This window comes from Argopecten irradians, chromosome 5 (genome assembly GCF_041381155.1).
Source record: "Argopecten irradians isolate NY chromosome 5, Ai_NY, whole genome shotgun sequence".
In the NCBI taxonomy this organism is placed as follows: Eukaryota; Metazoa; Mollusca; class Bivalvia; order Pectinida; family Pectinidae; genus Argopecten; species Argopecten irradians.
Window position 1 is genome coordinate 32316426 of NC_091138.1, and position 20624 is coordinate 32337049.

General features: G+C 37.0%; 1 protein-coding gene across 2 annotated transcripts in view; it reads right to left on the reverse strand.

The window, feature by feature from the left end:
* The window catches only part of LOC138323561 (primary cilium assembly protein FAM149B1-like), a 56231-nt gene that overhangs the window by 21546 nt on the left and 14061 nt on the right, over positions 1-20624 (reverse strand). Inside the window, exon 1 of one of the 2 annotated variants that reach the window (XM_069268247.1) lies at positions 16381-17359. The exons of the other annotated variant lie outside the window; for it this stretch is intronic. Within the exon in view, the coding sequence (XP_069124348.1) occupies positions 16381-16505 (125 nt within the window). The 5' untranslated portion in view covers positions 16506-17359. Of the gene's footprint in view, positions 1-16380; positions 17360-20624 lie in introns of those variants that run through there. 2 annotated transcript variants of the gene reach the window in all.

Here is a 20624-nt window from a genome sequence, read left to right on the forward strand (position 1 = left end):
CAAAAGTGAAAAAGGATCAATAATATTGTCCAACATTTTGAGAAGCGTTGTAGTACTGCTATCTTTGTTTGTCAGATCAATGTTGTGTGTACAGGTCGCGTCATGCTAGCTCTCATCAAACAATACACCTTGATGTAGCCATGTGTATAATCCACAAGGCAATGTTTGTTATGGTTGACACAAGGGACCACCTTTCACTTTAACCATGAGTTTTAATTACGTAATTAAATATCACAAATTCACTACCAATGACACATATAGTGTTCAGACTGAGACGTTAGCATTCTAGATTTGTCAAAACAGAAATATGACTTTGAACGTTTTAAATATATTGTATAATGAAGTCTCATTTTGGAGCTGGAAAAAATAATCAAATTGTAAATTTTAGAGTATATCCCAGTGGAACATACAGTTGACTTGAATTGTCAGGCAACCAAACAAACATAATAAATCATAGGAAGAAGCTACAAACACGGGATGGGGTTATAAATAATAGATAGCAATTTCATAATCCATACAGGGAAAAAAATACTGTTTCGGACCAGATGTATAATTAATGTGTTTTGCGGCGGAAACTCGAGATAGAATCATCCTGGGACTTTTGTGTACAGGGATTAATTGGTAAGCAGTGATACATAACAAACATTATATCTACCCGACCTGTGGACAGGAGGAGGGGGTGGTAGAAAGAGGGTTGGATAGGGGAGGGATGGGGTAATATCTACCTACCCTGTAGCTATAGGGTGACTGTAGACTGGAGGGGAGGGGGAGGGGTGAGTTAGGGGTAATATCTACCCACACTGTAGCTATAGGGGGACTGTAGACAGGAAGGATGGGGGAGGGGTAGGTTAGGGGTAATATCTACCCACCCTGTAGCTATAGGGGGACTGTAGACAGGAAGGGTGGGGGAGGGGTAGGTTAGGGGTAATATCTACCCACCCTGTAGCTATAGGGGGACTGTAGACAGGAAGGGTGGGGGAGGGGTAGGTTAGGGGTAATATCTACCCACCCTGTAGCTATAGGGGGGACTGTAGACTGGATGGGAGGGGGAGGGGTAGGTTAGGGGTAATATCTACCCACCCTGTAGCTATAGGGGGACTGTAGACAGGAGGGGTGGGGGAGGGGTAGGTTAGGGGTAATATCTACTAATCTTGTAGCTATAGGGGGACTGTAGACTGGAGGGGTGGGGGAAGGGTAGGTTAGGGGTAATATCTACCCATCCTGTAGCTAAGGGGACTGTAGACTGGAGGGGGTGGGGGAGGGGTAGGTTAGGGGTAATATCTACCCATCCTGTAGCTAGGGGGAACTGTAGACTGGAGGGGTGGGGGAGGGGTAGGTTAGGAGTAATATCTTACCATTCTGTAGCTAGGGAACTGTAGACAGGAGGGGGTGGGGGAGGGGTGGGTTAGGGGTTATATCTACCCACCCTGTAGCTATAGGGGGACTGTAGGCAGGAGGGGTAGATTAAGGGTAATGTCTACCCACCTTGTAGCTATAGGGGGACTGTAGGCAGGAGGGGTAGGTTAAGGGTAATGTCTACCCACCTTGTAGCTATAGGGGGGACTGTAGGCAGGAGGGGTAGGTTAAGGGTAATGTCTACCCACCTTGTAGCTATAGGGGGACTGTAGGCAGGAGGGGTAGGTTAAGGGTAATGTCTACCCACCTTGTAGCTATAGGGGGGACTGTAGGCAGGAGGGGTAGGTTAAGGGTAATGTCTACCCACCTTGTAGCTATAGAAGGACTGTAGACCGGAGAGGGGTGGGTAAGGGATAATATCTACCCACCCTGTAGCTATAGGGGGACTGTAGGCAGGAGGGGTAGGTTAAGGGTAATGTCTACCCACCTTGTAGCTATAGAAGGACTGTACATCGGAGAGGGGTGGGTAAGGGATAATATCTACCCACCCTGTAGCTATAGGGGGACTGTAGGCAGGAGGGGTAGGTTAAGGGTAATGTCTACCCACCTTGTAGCTATAGAAGGACTGTACATCGGAGAGGGGTGGGTAAGGGATAATATCTACCCACCCTGTAGCTATAGGGGGACTGTAGACAGGAGGGGTGGGGGAGGGGTAGGTTAGGGGTAATATCTACTAATCTTGTAGCTATAGGGGGACTGTAGACAGGAGGGGTGGGGGAAGGGTAGGTTAGGGGTAATATCTACCCATCCTGTAGCTAAGGGGACTGTAGACTGGAGGGGTGGGGGAGGGGTAGGTTAGGGGTAATATCTACCCTCGCTATAGCTAAAGAGGGACTGTAGACAGGAGGGGGTGGGGAGGGTAGTTTAGGGGTAATATCTACCCATCCTGTAGCTAGGGGGAACTGTAGACTGGAGGGGTGGGGGAGGGGTAGGTTAGGAGTATTATCTTACCATTCTGTAGCTAGGGAACTGTAGACAGGAGGGGGGGGGGGGGGGGTGGGTTAGAGGTTATATCTACCCACCCTGTAGCTATAGAGGGACTGTAGGCAGGAGGGGTAGATTAAGGGTAATGTCTACCCACCTTGTAGCTATAGGGGGACTGTAGGCAGGAGGGGTAGGTTAAGGGTAATGTCTACCCACCTTGTAGCTATAGGGGGGACTGTAGGCAGGAGGGGTAGGTTAAGGGTAATGTCTACCCACCTTGTAGCTATAGGGGGACTGTAGGCAGGAGGGGTAGGTTAAGGGTAATGTCTACCCACCTTGTAGCTATAGGGGGGACTGTAGGCAGGAGGGGTAGGTTAAGGGTAATGTCTACCCACCTTGTAGCTATAGAAGGACTGTAGACCGGAGAGGGGTGGGTAAGGGATAATATCTACCCACCCTGTAGCTATAGGGGGACTGTAGGCAGGAGGGGTAGGTTAAGGGTAATGTCTACCCACCTTGTAGCTATAGAAGGACTGTACACCGGAGAGGGGTGGGTAAGGGATAATATCTACCCACCCTGTAGCTATAGGGAGACTGTAGGCAGGAGGGGAAAGTTAGGAGAGGGGAAGGGTAATAACTACCACCTTGAAGCTAGGGGGTAGGGGGGAATGTAACCAACCTAACTCTGTATCTACCCTCTGTGTGTGCTGTGGGAGGAGGGGCTTCTAACCATCCCCACCCCAACTCTCACAATGCAGCAATGGGGTTGGGGTATTTCAAAATATCTACTCAAACCAAAATCCTGTTAAAATAGTGTGTGTTGTGGTAGGGGCTCTATACCCATCCCTACCCCAACACTCAACATCACAATGTAGTCAAGGCTGTACTATCTTTGTGTAACATTACACTTATAGACACCTCTGCTTGATCTCTGCCCGAAACTATTCATAAATCCTCTTTAAAATGGGTGATTTTCCTATCTCAAAGAACTTTTTCCAAAAGTAGCCTTCCCAATCAGGTAATAACAATTTGCACAACATGCAACATTGTGATCAATATTGTAGGTTGGTTGTATTAATGTAAGTTGATGAGGACATGAAACGGTGCTCCGCAGCACCATTAGATAGGCCAAGCCGGCAAGCCGTATCACCTGCCAAGTCTCATCAACATCACCATGGTAACCAGGTAAACTTTGTAAAACAGCCCCAGGAGAGCCTGTCACATTACTCCAGCTTTTCTCCCCTGGCATTTACCAATTTTCAAACAACTTCTGGATTTGATCGCATCCAGATACATCACCACGCTGAGCAAATCAATATTTCACATTAAATTGGTACACTATCAAATACAAATGTAATTTACAAAATACAGTTACACACCGATTGTGGCAGAATAATTCAGAGCCACAGTACGAGGGCACTTTAGAATCGGGAAACATGAAACCAGACAGCTCTGTCACAAAATTGGTCCCACTCTCTCATTACTGTTTGATAGTGCTCCAGGGAAAACAGGTAATCACTTAATGTGTCCATATGATGACAGTAATACAATATCATCACCCAGTAAAACTAATACCAGCACCACAGCATTATCACTCAACAAATACTCCAAAATGTGTAATTTCAACATTTCAAATTCCTATACATTCCTATATCAGTTGTTTCCTAAATAAATGAAACATCTACAATCGATATTGTAAACAAATCTTCTCATTCTAGGTGAAAATATTATAGTAGAAATATGCATCAAAACAAATATGTGCATAAACAATTTGAATGTAAGAAAACCACCTTGCAATTTCTAGAAAGAGGCCATGACAACTTACAACTGACCAATCCCAATGATGGCTATAGGTTACGGTCATGACAAGAAAGAACTGGCCAATCACAACAATAGCTATATAAAAGACTGGCAACAAGCATTGACAATTATCTAGTATAGTCGAAATGGATGTTGACAAGCATCGGCGTGAGACAGATGCACCAGGAATGTATTTTCAGGTATATATAAGCAGACAGCATTATGGAAACTAAATAGAAGGTTTTGCTATGTCATTGTGACTAGCAAAAAGCTATCTGTTTGATCTGTGATATCACTGAAATGAACTTACATGTCATTGTTTTCTTTAAAAAACATGAAAATAACAGACATTTTTCAAAACCAACATTTCTTTTTATGTAAAACTCTAAAACAATTGACAGGTTTAACTTCCACTGTATGACATGATGGTTTCAGTGTATTAGTAACATGATCCTATCATTTTAGCTTTTCCAATACCTATTTCTACCAAATAATTTTCCATCAAAATAATATGATATTTTTCCAAACAGACAAAATAAAACTTGAATGCATCTATTGACCCAATTATAATGGAACAAAATTGGTGACAAAATATTCAATATACTCCTCCGCTGACAAACCTTATTTTTTCAGTATCAAAAACAGGAGCAGACAAATCAGAATTTTTCTTCAGTTACAAATTAAAGTTATTTACTTTACTTCATTACCACCATTGAAAATTTTGAGCTGCTAATTCAACTTCCAAGATTGAAATATTCAAAATAATTAATTGCATCCCCAAAAAAATCTGTGGTACTTTGTCCTATAAGAAATGTGCATGCACCAAAGCAAAATAAATCTCTTTATATGATTTTTTTGCGTTAATTTAATGAGACATACATATATATATATATATATATGTATATATATACATAAACATCAGTTATTGTTCAAATAATGAGTATCTGTTAAGTTGGCAGTGGAGCATCTCTAAAAACTTCATTTCTGGTTAATTTGAAATTAGTTATTTTTCCTTTATAATTGACTGTAAAATATTGACAATTTTTTTATCACTTAACATAAACACAAAGATGCTGACTTGAAAATGTTAAGACAGATATAATATAATTATACCTCACACTCATATCAGAAGTCTGAACACGAAAAATTAAAACTTCACAGTCACAATAATTTGCCACATACAAATCTGGAAGAAAAAAATCCTTTAAATGTAAACATTATACTGACTAGCTAGCACAAACTGTAAAGAATAGTATTCAGGTATGTTGAAGGCTGCTAGAGTTATCTCCCTTCCATTCAAGATCTGAGTCTCGAGTAATTTTAAAACATATAACCTTATCAATGATAGATATTTCATGAAATACTACTGTTAGGAAATATTGGATAGACTCTATCAAACCCTCAGAATTATCAAGAGTTAAAATACAGTGAGTGTAATTAGACACCAAAAGCATTGATTTGAATAGTATCAAGTAGCAGGTAACCAGTTCATCATATAAATATTAACAACAAAGAGTTGTAAACGAGACACAGAACACTAACACCATATATACACACTTTTAATTCATTCTTGTTTTCTGTTGTTCCAATCTGTTGTATTACAGAGACTCTGCTCAACATCTCATGACTACTACGCCAAGTTAATCTAGTACTATGCTACTATGATAAATTGATTAGAACCTATATCCTAATGGAATACTTTATTTCAAAATTACATTTAGCAAACAAGAAAGATAACTCTGGAATGACTGTTCTGAATTGAAGGTGCCAGAGTCTTTAATTAAATACAAGTCTGAAGTATCTATTGTTGTTGACCACTACAGACCTGGGGTATCTGTTGACCACTATAGACCTGGGGTATCTGTTGATCATTCCAGATCTAAAGTATCTGTTGACCACTACAGACCTGAGGTATCTGTTGACAACTACAGACCTGAGGTATCTGTTGACCACTACAGACCTGAGGTATCTGTTGACCACTACAGACCTAGGACATTTGTTGACCACTATAGACCTGGGGTATCTGTTGATCATTCCAGATCTAAAGTATCTGTTGACCATTCCAGATCTGAGGTATCTGTTGACAACTATATGCCTGAGGTATCTGTTTACCACTACAGACCTGAGGTATCTGTTGACCACTACAGACCTGAGGTATCTGTTGACAACTACAGACCTGAGGTATCTGTTGACCACTACAGACCTGAGGTATCTGTTGACCACTACAGACCTAGGACATTTGTTGACCACTATAGACCTGGGGTATCTGTTGATCATTCCAGATTTAAAGTATCTGTTGACCATTCCAGATCTGAGGTATCTGTTGACAACTATATGCCTGAGGTATCTGTTGACAACTACAGTCCTGAGGTATCTGTTTACCACTACAGACCTGAGGTATCTGTTTACCACTACAGAACTGAGGTATCTGTTTACCACTACAGACCTGAGGTATCTGTTGACCACTACAGACCTGAGGTATCTGTTGACCACTACAGACCTGAGGTATCTGTTGACCACTACAGACCTGGGGTATCTGTTGACCACTACAGACCTGAGGTATCTGTTGACAACTACAGACCTGAGGTATCTGTTGACAACTACAGACCTGGGGTATCTGTTGACCACTACAGACCTGAGGTATCTGTTGACAACTACAGACCTGAGGTATCTGTTGACCACTACAGACCTGGGGTATCTGTTGACCACTACAGACCTGAGTTATCTGTTGACCACTACAGACCTGGGGTATCTGTTGACCACTACAGACCTAGGGCATCTGTTGACCACTATAGACCTGGGGTATCTGTTGACCACTACAGACCTGAGGTATCTGTTGACCACTACAGACCTAGGGCATCTGTTGACCACTACAGACCTAGAGCATTTGTTGACCACTATAGGCCTGTGATATTTGTTGACCACTACAGACCTGGGGTATCTGTTGACCACTACAGACCTAGGGTATCGGTTGAACACTACAGACCTGGGGTATCTGTTGACCATTCCAGATCTGAGATATCTGTTGACCACTACAGACCTGGGGTGTTTGTTGACCACTACAGACCTGGGGTATCTGTTGACCACTACAGACCTGGGTCATTTGTTCACAACTACAGGCTTGAGGGATCTGTTGACCACTACAGACCCGAGGTATCTGCTGACCACTACAAACCCGGGGTAAATACCATGTTCAGTCAGAAAATGCTTTATCATGCCGATTGACCACTACTCTGTGTTTGTTAAGTTTGGCCTATTGACCACCCCGCAGTACATTAATTTTACTACAATACACACTGACCAGTGCGGTATTGTTTAGTTAGTAGTCAATGCCAACTAGGCAGTCTTGACTTAATGCCACACAATAACTGTTGACCTAGGTATTATAACATCTCAGCCCTTGTGTGTACCCACATTGATCTTTTTACCTGTATAAAAATACACAAACTCTCTGATCAATTAAACATTTATTAGTTCTCGTAGCATATCGATGTTGTAATTTATCATTCATGGGGAAGACAGGTGAAACCATTTCACTGACCTCTCTTAGCTCTCGAGTCAATTTCCCCGATAAAGGTCATTTCCGAAGACATTTATAAAAGTAATCATTTATCACGGTATCAGAAAAGGTGTGCCTACATGTGAGGAGGCAGCTTTTCAGGCCAACTTTAACACCAATCAAGGTCAAGGGATGCCACTCCTGCTCTTGATTCTACACAGAATTCAATTTTACATGAAATTTTTTTTAGAAACATAGGTATTTATGGTTATATTTGTTTAATTAAAGTAGAAGTTATTCATATATATATGTGTACATTTAATGTCAATGTATTACCTGTAATTTTTATGAGGTCGTCTTTTCATCATTTCTAGGTCTTTTAACGATGGTGGCATTGATTGGGAAGTTTTAAACATGAGATCCAATCAGGATCTTGCATTATAGTGCCCATGCACCAATAAAAGATTATAAATCGGTCAAATGAAGGTCTTCCCTGTATATAATCTAATAGAATGCATACTGGGAAGCGAACTTGAAGCATACACAGTGATAATCAACGTCAACTGTCAAAATTAAAGATAGCTGGGTAGGTCCACCATTTTATATTTCAAATCAAACTGTACAAACGGACTCAATTCATTGAATACTTTCTGAGAAATAATGGTAATAAATTTCATATGATGAAAATCATACATTACAGATGATCATCTCTCAGTCAAGTTGTTTTGCTACTTGTTGAAAGTGGATTTACAACTAAAGACTACAGGATCCAGGATATGAATTAATTTCAGAGAAATCCCATCAGCGCATTCTGAGAAATACTGGGTGTAGTGGAATAAAAATTCAAGTGTCAAATCTATATTGTAATTGACAATCTGTCAGTTGTGTTTTGCTTATATTTTTCTTATTTCAAATACAAAGAAGCAAATTTGTAACATAATATTTTTGGTTTTCTTTCAGTTTCTAAAGAGTAGGTGATTAGGTAAATAAACCATACAGTTCTCAATGTCCGGCAATGACATTTAAAAGTCTTCTCATTCTTGTAAGTTTTTCAGCCTTATCTGTATGGCAGTATTTTTTTCTGTATTTAGACAGGTATGAGCAGCATTGTGTTGTCCTTACCTGTGTTTGTAGGTAATTAAACAGGTAAATTGGTGACAATGTGTCAGTACTGTACAAGGGTCCCACTGTGTACTCCCAAACACCCCTACATATATACCTGTGATCAATCACTAACTCATACAGGCTTTTGACATGCTTAAGTTGTAAGATATTGTTGACATTGTCTTGGGCAAACAAAACTCTGTTTAAATTCTTCCAGTCCGGATCATACTGGAGCCTGCCCACTAAAGCCCGGCGATCACCATCTTATCTTACCGAATACCAGGTCCCCATTTCATTTATCTACAATATAGAACTTGACAGTGACAAAAACATTTTTTAAAGTGTTCATCGATCAGTTGATATGTAAGCAAATAAACTGATGTTCAACAATTTTCAACAACTTAAAACATCTATTAACCTAATCTACGAAGGTTACTGATGCCACGACAAGAATTCATTGTCACTTCAAATAGCTAGGGGAAACACAACTACGCAAAAATCATATACTAAATTAAAAACGCTTTTTGAAGAAATTCCACTTCATATTATGACCCCAAAAAAAACTATACGCCTTGATAAAAAGATTTTATTTTCTAGTTTTGGAAAGGAGGTAAATAGGCGTAGCATCACGCCCAATCCTTTTGATGTATTTACTATCAATAAAAGTTTGTTAAAATTTATATGATCAGTTATTTGGAGAAAAAGTCAACTGCAAATAGAACTGTTATCAAACAATTTATCATAATTCTAATACATGTCGCCATAATTCTGATTTACAGTGTTATAGAGGTCGTACAGATATTTTACAAGTAAATTCAAGATCTTTTTACGGTATTTTCAGGGTCTTTAAAGCCCTTTTCAATAAAATCGAGGCCTTTTATTTATTACAAATTCATATCCACAGCAATGAAGAAGGTAACATTTACTTTCTTTTAATATTTATATTTCATATTTATTCATTCAAATCATATTTCACATAAGAAATGAAGAATAATTTTAAAAATTTTCTTCTTGCATATTCGAATTTTCTTCTTGCATATTCTAATGACGACTAGGCCATCTAATGATCAACCATCACGACACTTTAAAGTCAAGCTTCATCACTGTTTGTCAATATTACAGTATATACTGCAATCTGATTAAAATACAGTTCCTCATAACCATTCCGTTAAATAGAGGATCTGAGAACATCCCAGAAAAGGTCATGTTCAGATGACCTTTCTACCAGGTGTACTTCAGATCACATACATTTTCTACACATTGCTGCGTCAATTGATAACGCCATTTCATCCCAATATACATATATATACTGTTAGCTTTGTTGTGCTTTTTGAGCAAGTTGACTACATACTCGAGGTTAATTAGGACATCTTTTTCAAACTATTTCGTCCTCAGTCAAGATTCTGGCAGTGCCAATTTGATTGGCCATTTCCAAAGGTAATCTTTTTTTTTCTTTTGTCTATACTCGAAATAAAAAGTATTGCATCCCTGCTGGGGCTACAGTAGCCAAGTGGTTAAGATGTCCTGAGTTTGAATACCATGTGGGGCAGTTGCCAGGCACTGACTACAGGTCAGTGGTTTTCTCCTTGTACTCCGGCTTTCCTCCATCTCTTCCTAAACCTGGTTCATTCTTAATGACCCTGACTTTTAATAGGACATTAAGCCGATTAAATGAGAATCTGCCCGACTCTTTTGGTAGTCCAATCCGTACAGCTTTGTAGGGTGTAATACTGTATGTATATACAGGTAATTATCACTGACATTAGTGTCAATGTTTCATCTTGATAGTGGTACAAGAAGAACCGTTGGTACATTGTGTATGCTATCATACCTTGTGTACCCCTGCCTGCCTAACTATCTACTCCATCAATCAATAAAACCCAAAGACAGGAATCAGTTTGAAGCATTAGCTATTTTAATTTGATAGTTGATATCCTAATACACATGACCAGCGACCAGTGTTGCTTACTGTACACAACATTAATATTTGATGTGTTTATGTGAACTCTTTATTACTTATATTGATTGGTAAGACCAATAAAGACCTTGGCCTTTTATTTACAATTAGTTCAGGTAAACAAAGGTTAAAAGAAATCAGCCATACTAGGAAAAACTGCCACATCAGCCATACTAGGACACACTGCCACATCAGCCATACTAGGACATACTGCCACATCAGCCATACTAGGACACACTGCCACATCAGCCATACTAGGACAAACTGCCACATCAGCCATACTAGGACACACTGCCACATCAGCCATACTAGGACAAACTGCCACATCAGCCATACTAGGACACACTGCTACATTAGCCATACTAGGACACACTGCCACATCAGCCATACTAGGGCATATTGCCACATCAACCATACTAGGACACACTGCCACATTAGCCAAACAAACACTGCCACATTAGCCCAACAAATACTGCCACATTAGCCCAACAGCCACACTAGGACGCACTGCCACATTAGCCCAACAAACACTGACACATTAGCCCAACAAACACTGACACATTAGCCTAACAAACGCTTCCACATTAGCCTAACAGCCTCACTAAGATACACTGCCACATTAGCCCAACAAACATTGCCACATTAGCCCAACAAACACTGCCACATTAGCCCAACAAACACTGCCACATTAGCCCAACATACACTGCCACATTAGCCTAACAGCCTCATTAGGACATACTGTCACATTAGCCCAACAACCTCACTAGGACATACTGTCACATTAACCCAACAGCCTCACAAGGACACACTGCCACGTTAGCCCAAAAAACACTGACACATTAGCCCAACAGCCTCATTAGGACATACTGTCACATCAACCAAAAGCCTCAATAGGATACACTGACACATTAGCCCAACAGCCTCACTAGGACATACTGCCACAGCAGCCAAAACTGAACAGCCTCACTAGGACATACTGCCACATCAGACCAACAATCAAGGACATGGCCATAGCATTAACAAAAATATATTTTCCATAATATATTATTCATCCTAACTACTCTTTGACTGGCCAACCTTGGGGCAATAAACATCAAAGATGTTTTTATCAAGCTGTCCATGAAACATGTTACTACTATCATTTGTATACATTATGTTTGTTTATATGTTTGGATAGTGACAAATCACAAAGTCTATAATGTCACAAAGAAATCAGCCATGTCAGGGCTAAATCATACATTCCTTCATTTAATAATGATAGTTCTTTGGAAATGTTTATTTAATTCATCCTTTAACCTTCAACCTTGAGCAATAGTTTCTGAAACAGCCAGCGGCTATTTCACCTGTTCATATGTATCAAAAGGGAATCAAAAGGTTTCAATCTATCATTAGAGTTTCGAGTTTGTGTATCGGTGAAGATCCCACCAAATCAGGCTTATGTGGTGCCATTACACTCAGATGTAATCACTTTTTAAATACCTCTCTTTATCACCAATCTTTTTCCACTCAGCGTTATTGGGCTAAAGTCCATTACTGAAGTGGAAAAATTTAATTTCTACAAAAGAATACTAATTCAGCCTTCCTCTCAACCAATACAAACATAAAACCTGACGCAAAGTCTGTGAAAATTCGAGCCTAACTAGTTAGCCTAACATATTTATTTACACTTCAATATTGACATATACTAATTGCCATCCACTGACAAATTGAGATTGTTTTGCAAATGAAACCGATCTACTTTAAAATTCTATGTAAACGTGTACTAAAAGCCATCCCCGTCGGCTTTGTTAGCGAGCAATAATTCATTAGTATCTCTTGTGATGCTGAACATTTAGAGTGTAAAACCATCTATAGTATAAAGCTGACGGTCTATTACTAATCAAGGATGGCTGGTTCATCAGCAGTTATAGAACAACCTACATAGGCTTAAAGTAGTAGGCACCCCATCAATTATGTAAGATTGACTTCCATTTCAAATGAAGCCTAGACTTTCAGACTCGACTAGATAATAGTGACTTACACAGTATGACGTATATAGAGGTGGATCAACCCCAATCAACCCACTCTGTAGGGACGTGTCCTCATGATCTAGATCTGTTATATGTGATAGGGATTAAGTAATATTAAGGTACACGTAAATATTTTATCCTAATCATCCTCTAACTGAGAATATTACATGATGTCTGTATGACAGTTATTCGACTGATTCAATAATTTGATATGTCGCTTGCCTAAAAGGATCTTTAAATATAGAATTATTTAATCAATTTCATATTAAAAGCCAAGAGTGTAAGATTCTATTTATCTCATTATTTATGCTGTGTAATAAATTCCATATCATTATCGATCCATGAGGACAAATACAAAATATTATTTGTGTGGAATCAACTGGCCAATTCGGAGAAATTTGGCAACTCAAATAATTTCTTAAACATCTGAGAATAAAAATTCTATTTCATTTGTAAAAGTTCTGATGGAGGTGAATGGACAGAGTATAAGATTCTATTCATCAAATTACATGTGATAATGTTTAAACATATTAGCAATATTAAAGTCGTTGCCATATTTATTCTACAGAAACATGATTTATGCAATAATAAATGTCATAAATTATCTGTAATGTTTTTCAGGCCAACAAGGGACCAGGTAACGGCCATAGGTTGGTGGTTTTTCTCTGGGTACTATTTACTTTCAGCTTTACATCTCAACCAGAAACCAGGAAGTCCTTGAAACAGTATAATAAGCCAGTGACAGCTAGGAGATAGAAAACAAACAACTTCAAATGTACAAAATTAGTATAATCTCTCCCTGTCACCTGTGTGAAAGACAAGCTTAATGTGGCCATTATAATAATGTCGTCATTATAATAAATCAAAGAACACCTGTCTTTTCCCTGTCAAGGTATATGATTATGTAAGTACACCCTCAATATGCAGAGAAAATTTGTACAGCTTACTTGTACCTAAGCCAATACCAGCCACCCGTGGCTTTTCAGAACAATAACCTGCAGTTTAAATTAACGGGGAAAAAATCACAAAATGCCACCGGTACGCGGAAAGTGTGAGAAACCTTCTCTTTGACAAGACTAAATTATGTAACTGCCTCTATTAAAACTATTTTAAAAGGTTTTTAAACAAGGCCTCTATGAAATCTTAATTTAGCATGAAAAATAAATTTGAATTGAACACAAACAAACTGGTGTTATGCGCTGTTACAGTAAACAGCAGGAAGTGTGCTCATTTCTTTGATGTCAACTTAACTGACAATATAAATAAAGATTTCTTGCAGATCGTCAAGGTGATGTTTTTATACATTCAATAAGGTAATAAAAGTAAATACAAACCTTCTATAATCAGTTATTAAAGAGGTGAATGAAACTAGATCTATTCATATCAGCAAACAAACAAAAAATAAGAGAAAATGAACATTCAAATCATGTTGAAGCACAGTAAAGTCTCTGTCACATCTCAGGATATAAATTTTACCCCCATTTTTTTTTCTATTTTGGCAGAAAATGCAGAATCATCAGAGTAAATATTAACTAAAAACAATTCACATTAGTATCAAAATATTGTACTGTCTATATATAAGATTGTACAAATTTTGATGAAATAGATTAAGGACTTTTCCTAGTGACTATAGTTTAAAGTGGAAGAAATTTCTTCAATTTTAACATTTACTTATCACAATTAAAACAGTTCAACAATTAAACTGGGTTTATGTATTTGGTTAGATACATCAGAGTAGAAAATCATCACCTAGAAATTTTCTCAATTGTTCTATTTGGTAGAAGTATAAAATGAAGTTTTTATAGTAAGTAACATCTGACAATTATATAGTTTATAGTTGAAACCAAAGTTATGAAAATTAACAAAAGAAAATATCAAAATTCACAATTTCAAAGTCAACAAGTCACAATCAATTTCAAAATTAAAAAGTCACAATTTTTACCAAGCTATGAACAGCCAATTGTGTTCAAGTTTATAATTAACAATTTATATTTATGATCAGATTTTAATATAATAATCCACCAATAATTATAATCAACTATGTTGATTATCAAGAAACATTTATGGTTAATTAGACGATAAACAAGTAATAGTTACATTAAAATTATAATCAACATGCATATGCAACAGTTGAATCAAGTTTGGAATCAAATTAAATTGTGATTAATTCATTTTTTTTAATTAGAAATAATCAGCCATTGTCGGCCAAAGATATTGTCTCTAAGTTACATAAAACAACAGATAAACAAATTGATAGATATTGTCTTTAAATTACATAAAACAATAGACAAACAACGTATTTTAGACAATATTGCCAGTATTGTCAGGTTAAATGATTTAAGATTTAGTTTAGTGACTTGAAGTTTACATAAAATTTTCAAATACTAAACAGTTAATTTGTACTCAATCTTTTTCGAAATTGTTCCATCTAACTCATAATGAATTCCTCTCAAATAATCTTGCCAACTCAGTACGCTTTATCATGATAATTAATTTTTTAATCACTACTTCCATTCTGCTTATATTAAATTGAGTTACAGTATCTAAAAATTAACAATATATCAAATAACATCATGAAATGTTTCTCACAATACTAACCAAAAAATTTGTAATTGATTTGGTTTTTTTTTTGCATAAATCGCTCAAATTAGCAAATTGAGTTTGATTTAATCAGACGATGATAAAATAATGTTTCAAACAATTTTGTTAAATTTTGTTCTTGTTACTTTAAAGTAGTTTATTCATTTAATTCATTTCTAAGGTATCAAAATTAAACCATAACAAGAATTTTGAGTTTTTCCCAAACAGTACTATACTGATACATTCAGGTTAACTGAATAACTGAAGTTTTTAAAGTATTTAATCCTCACAAATTCAGAAATTGACTGTTAAATAATTATTGAATTACCCCATGCTACCCTATCCTCCACCCACAAAGCAGGTCACAACCAACAATATTTGTTTATTTTTCATCCACTTCCCAAACCATTAAAGATGCTCCCCGCTGACAAATGGTGTTTTTTTCGCTATCAAAAACAAGAGTAGACGATTTAGTATTTTTCTTCAGGTACAAAAGTTACTTACTTTACATCATTACCGCCATTAAAAAGTTTGAGCTTCTAATTTTACTTCAAGTTAAAACTATGAAAAAGAATTAATTGCATCCCGAAAAAATTCTGTGGCACTATATATCTTACATGCACCAAAGGCGAAATAAATTATTCTATTTTATTTTTTGTGTTAATTAGGCACATATATACACGATTAAACACCAATTATTGTTCAAATGATGAATATCATTTATGCTCTGTCGGCGGTGGAGCATCTTTAATAAATGATTCTCTTATTCATTGACAATAAAACATGTGTCATTAGCATTTTATGTTTCCCATTGTATTGTGTCCTATTAAAGGAATGTGTCCTTAATCAAATTGAATTTTGAATTTTGTTTTCATTGTTATTTCAATAAAAATTCTTTTTGTTTGAACAGCTTAGTTTTGTTTCCATAATTTTTCAGTCATGAACACTTGGATGACACTAATGAAAGATTGAGTGATTTCATACACATCTGAAATATGATAAATTCCATATATACAATCAAATTGACATACCAGACTTAAGCCAGCAGTATAAACTTTAATTTTATACAAGAAATGTCAAGTGCTACAAACCTCGCTTCAACTGGAAGAATATGTGCCGCACGTATTTGGGAAGGAGTGACACTAGCTGTTCTCTCTGTATATCCGATCCTTCCCGGTACCCGTGGATTCGAACCAACGATCTCCAAGTGCAACATAGTAGTGATCTGCTTTCTTAACAGTTAAAGCTTTTCACTACCATGAGGAAACAAACAATCATCAAACTCCTCGTAATATATATTCCAACATGGTTCACAAGGACTAACACACACCTCCATATCACATCTTGATGATATTTTTTGGGACTTTTATACAGAATTAACACTAGGATCCCACTTTGTAAGACAGTATGTTATTTTCCATTCTACTGTTATAAATACAACAGAAGTGGTGCCACAATATTAATCCACAAGATCAGGACTGTTTACGACCCAACACAAAATCTGTCAAACTTTAATCCCAAAACAATAAATCCATACACACAGCTCGATTCTAAACAAAAAGTCGAGTCTATGTCAAATCGCTTGTTATTTCATGCTCTTAGTAAGAAAGTAGAAAGTTAACGTTTTCCCTATATGCACAGTATAGTTCTCACTTCTTCAAATTCATTCAATAGTTCAAACTGTTTGATGAATATTCAAGCAAGAAGGTAAGAGATTTTCTGACCAACAACTGACCACGACTGTTTTGATCTGGTGACAGAACACACCGCGACACTAAGGTGTATATTACTCAAGTCAATAGGTACAGGTAGATTCTACAGCCGACCAATCCATCTGTGTTAGCGGGTGGCCCCTGTGTTTCCTCGCAAAATTTACATAATTTAACCTGTAGAAGTGTCTCGCAAGTAGAGAAGGTGTGCGGCAGCATTGACAGTGGTTTGCGACACTTTCTCCGTCAGGAACCATTTATCTGTGTTGTAGAACAGGGCTTACTGAGCCATTGATCTGCATGGTATTTATACACCCTGCTGGAGATATTAGTATATATATACCTACGGCCGGCAATGCCACAACCCACTTGGTAGAAATACCCTCTAGTGTGGATTTATCTATTGCCGTTTTTTATACCATGTACTTCAAACTGTGGAAAGAGTGCACATAAATCTTCACCAATCTTATCTTTTCTTAAAAGTTTCCCAGGTAAAAAATAACACTTTTTATCACATGTTAGAACATGACTTCCTAATGTCCTGCACGATTTATATATATTTTCTGTAATTTTACCGCCTTTTAAATTTACTATTGTTATCAGTCAAGATAATTTAGCATCACACATGATATACGATACTCGTCCCAATCTCCTTTCACTAGTGATATTGGGAAGCCTAGAATATTGACGATTTGCATGCTATGGTTCAATGCAAAAATTAATACACAAGTATTGAAGGCAAACATTTTATCTTCCTGCGATATGCCTACCTCTCAGGTATTCAAAACTGACACTCACAAAGTTAAATGGGCAATAAAAACAGGAGCATATATCTCGGATTAAGATTAACATGTAATTCACTAAATATTTCATGCATTTTGGTCATGTATGAAAGGGTATTAAATCCATTCTACATGAGTTTACAAGGAAGATGAATGTGAATTCACCTGAAATGGTTGGACAAATGTCAGGTGATCCATTAAAACGTCAGACTGATCCTGCCGGACGACTGAATCTAAATAGCCCAATCCCGGAGTATTAGTTAGTCTCCTGCTGTTTCTGTTGTCATGGAAACACAGCCAATACCTAACATGTATCAGGTGTTTGGTGCGTCTGTAAACCATGTGACAAGGGTTCACTGTTCAATCTACAACTATATGTCATAGGTCCTCTACATCTATATCACAAATAACATGTGGGATCAGTCGATTCGCAATGTTAAATAGACCCATTTCCACCAATTCTATGGGTCCATTCAAAATTCTATAATTTTACAAGACTTAGGATGCAAACTAAGTCCTAAATTTATTATATTTTATATACTAATTTATTATTATACTGGGGGGTTGCATACCATGTGACTAAGGTTTGGTGAGTTTGTTTATCATGTGACCAAGGTTTGGTGAGTTTGCATATCATGTGACCAAGTTTTGGTGAGCTTATATATCATGTGACTACAGTTAAATGTCTTTGATGTTGATAAACTGTATCATATTAATTTTACTGAGGTAAATTACTTTAGAAATACCTGTAATGTTTGATAGAAATAAATGGCTTTTTGATGTCATTCATAGGTCATTACCCCAATAGAAGCTGTCTATAAGAGAACTCTAATGAGTTTTCTGTATCAATATTGTCAATTGGCCACAAATACACCATCAAAATAAAACATAAGTGATTAATTTCTCTGTGTTCAGTTATCTAGCAAAGGTATTAAGTTGTAACCGTCTGGTTGAAAGACCTTCTAAATGATAATAAATGAATACTTGAAGGCTATTAATGGTTTCTGATTAAAGTTTTTCCATTCCTACCAATACATTAACAAACTTGTTTGTTTTTCTCTACCACAGACAAACCTGAATGTCTTAAAATAGGGACAAATCTGTTTGTCTTTCCTACATAGGATAGACCTATTTGTCCTACCAAGGACAGACCTGTTTGTCTTTCCTACCAAGGATAGACCTATTTGTCTTTCCTACCAAACAGACCTATTTGTTTCCTACCAAACAGACCTAATTGTCTTTCATACAAAGGACAGACCTATTTGTCTTTCCTAGTGTTGGACCGATTCTCGATTTTAATCGATGATCGATCGATTATGATTTTTCCAAAGACTATCGATTATGAAAGGTAATAATCGATTATTAAAATGGGAGATAACTCATGGTTATCTCATACTGTTCTGAACCTTTATTATGATATATATGAGGGCAAAATCACATATCAAAATATTTTAAACATCATAGATACTCAAGAATTTGAATTAAAAAAAATACTTCTTCATGACTGTTCGTTCAGTGGATATCTTTTTAAAATTCTTCAGAAAAGCTAAAAGGTGAAATATATAAATATAGGAGAGCTTTCTATAAATAGTATCCGATTATAAAATCGATAATTAGTAAATTGTCCTAAACCGATGATCGATTACCATTTTACAACCGATTCCCAACACTAGTATGTTTCTACCATAAACCAACAATCTTTCCTACCAAGGACAGACCTATTTGTCTTTCCTACCAAGGACAGAACTATTTGTCTTTCCTACACTTCTAAAAATAATGTATTTGTCTTTCCAACCAAGGATAGATCTATTTGTCTTTCCTACCAAAGACAGACCTGTTTGTCTTTCCTACCAGGGACAAAATGTTTGTCTCTCCTACCAGGGACAAACCTGTTTGTCTTTCTTACCAAGGACAGACCTGTTTGTCTTTCCTATTAAGGACAAAATGTTTGTCTCTCCTACCAAGGACAGATTTGTTTGTGTTTTCTATCAAGGACAGACCTGTTTGTCTTTCCTACCAGGGACAAAATGTTTGTCTCTCCTACCAAGGACAGATCTGTTTGTCTTTCCTACCAAGGACAGACCTTTTTGTCTTTCCTACTAAGGACAGACCTTTTTGTCTTTCCTACTAAGGACAGATCTGTTTGTCTTTCCTACCAAGGACAGACCTGTTTGTCTTTCCTACCAAGGAAAATCCTAATTGTCTTCCTATAAAGGACATACCCATTTGTCTTTCTAACCAAGGACAAATATGTTTGTCACTCCTACCAATGATAGACAGACTTGTTTGTCTTTCCTGCCGAGAACCGTATCATTTTACAGAAAAGAATTCCCCCAAACAACAGTAGCTTTTTTATCAAGTATGATTTCAGACAACAATAGCTTGTTTATCAAACATGTAAACAAAACCATCAGATCACACATTATAGAACCGAGAAGATTGACCTCTCAATTACAGATTAGCATTATCTAAAAGATTTAAACCTTACGCTATATTGGGTACAATTTGTATATATTTTTTAATTCGTTAGTCTAGGCACAAATCATCAAAATACACGGAGTTATTTCAGTCATCGAATTCCATATTTAATCCTATACATTAATTCAAACTTAATTTGAACAAAAAGTATTACTATAAGCCGTATTTTTCGTTCACTACGTATAAAATACTTATTTATTTCAAGACCAGTAGGCCTATCTTAAACGTTAATTCAGAGACATGCAATTTCAAATAATTAACATTGAGAATAAAACTTGAAGAGTGGTCAAATTGTTTTATATTTTGGGTTTCTTTTTAATTTGTAGAGCTTCCTTCTAATCCATAGATGACAAATCTGATGCTGAG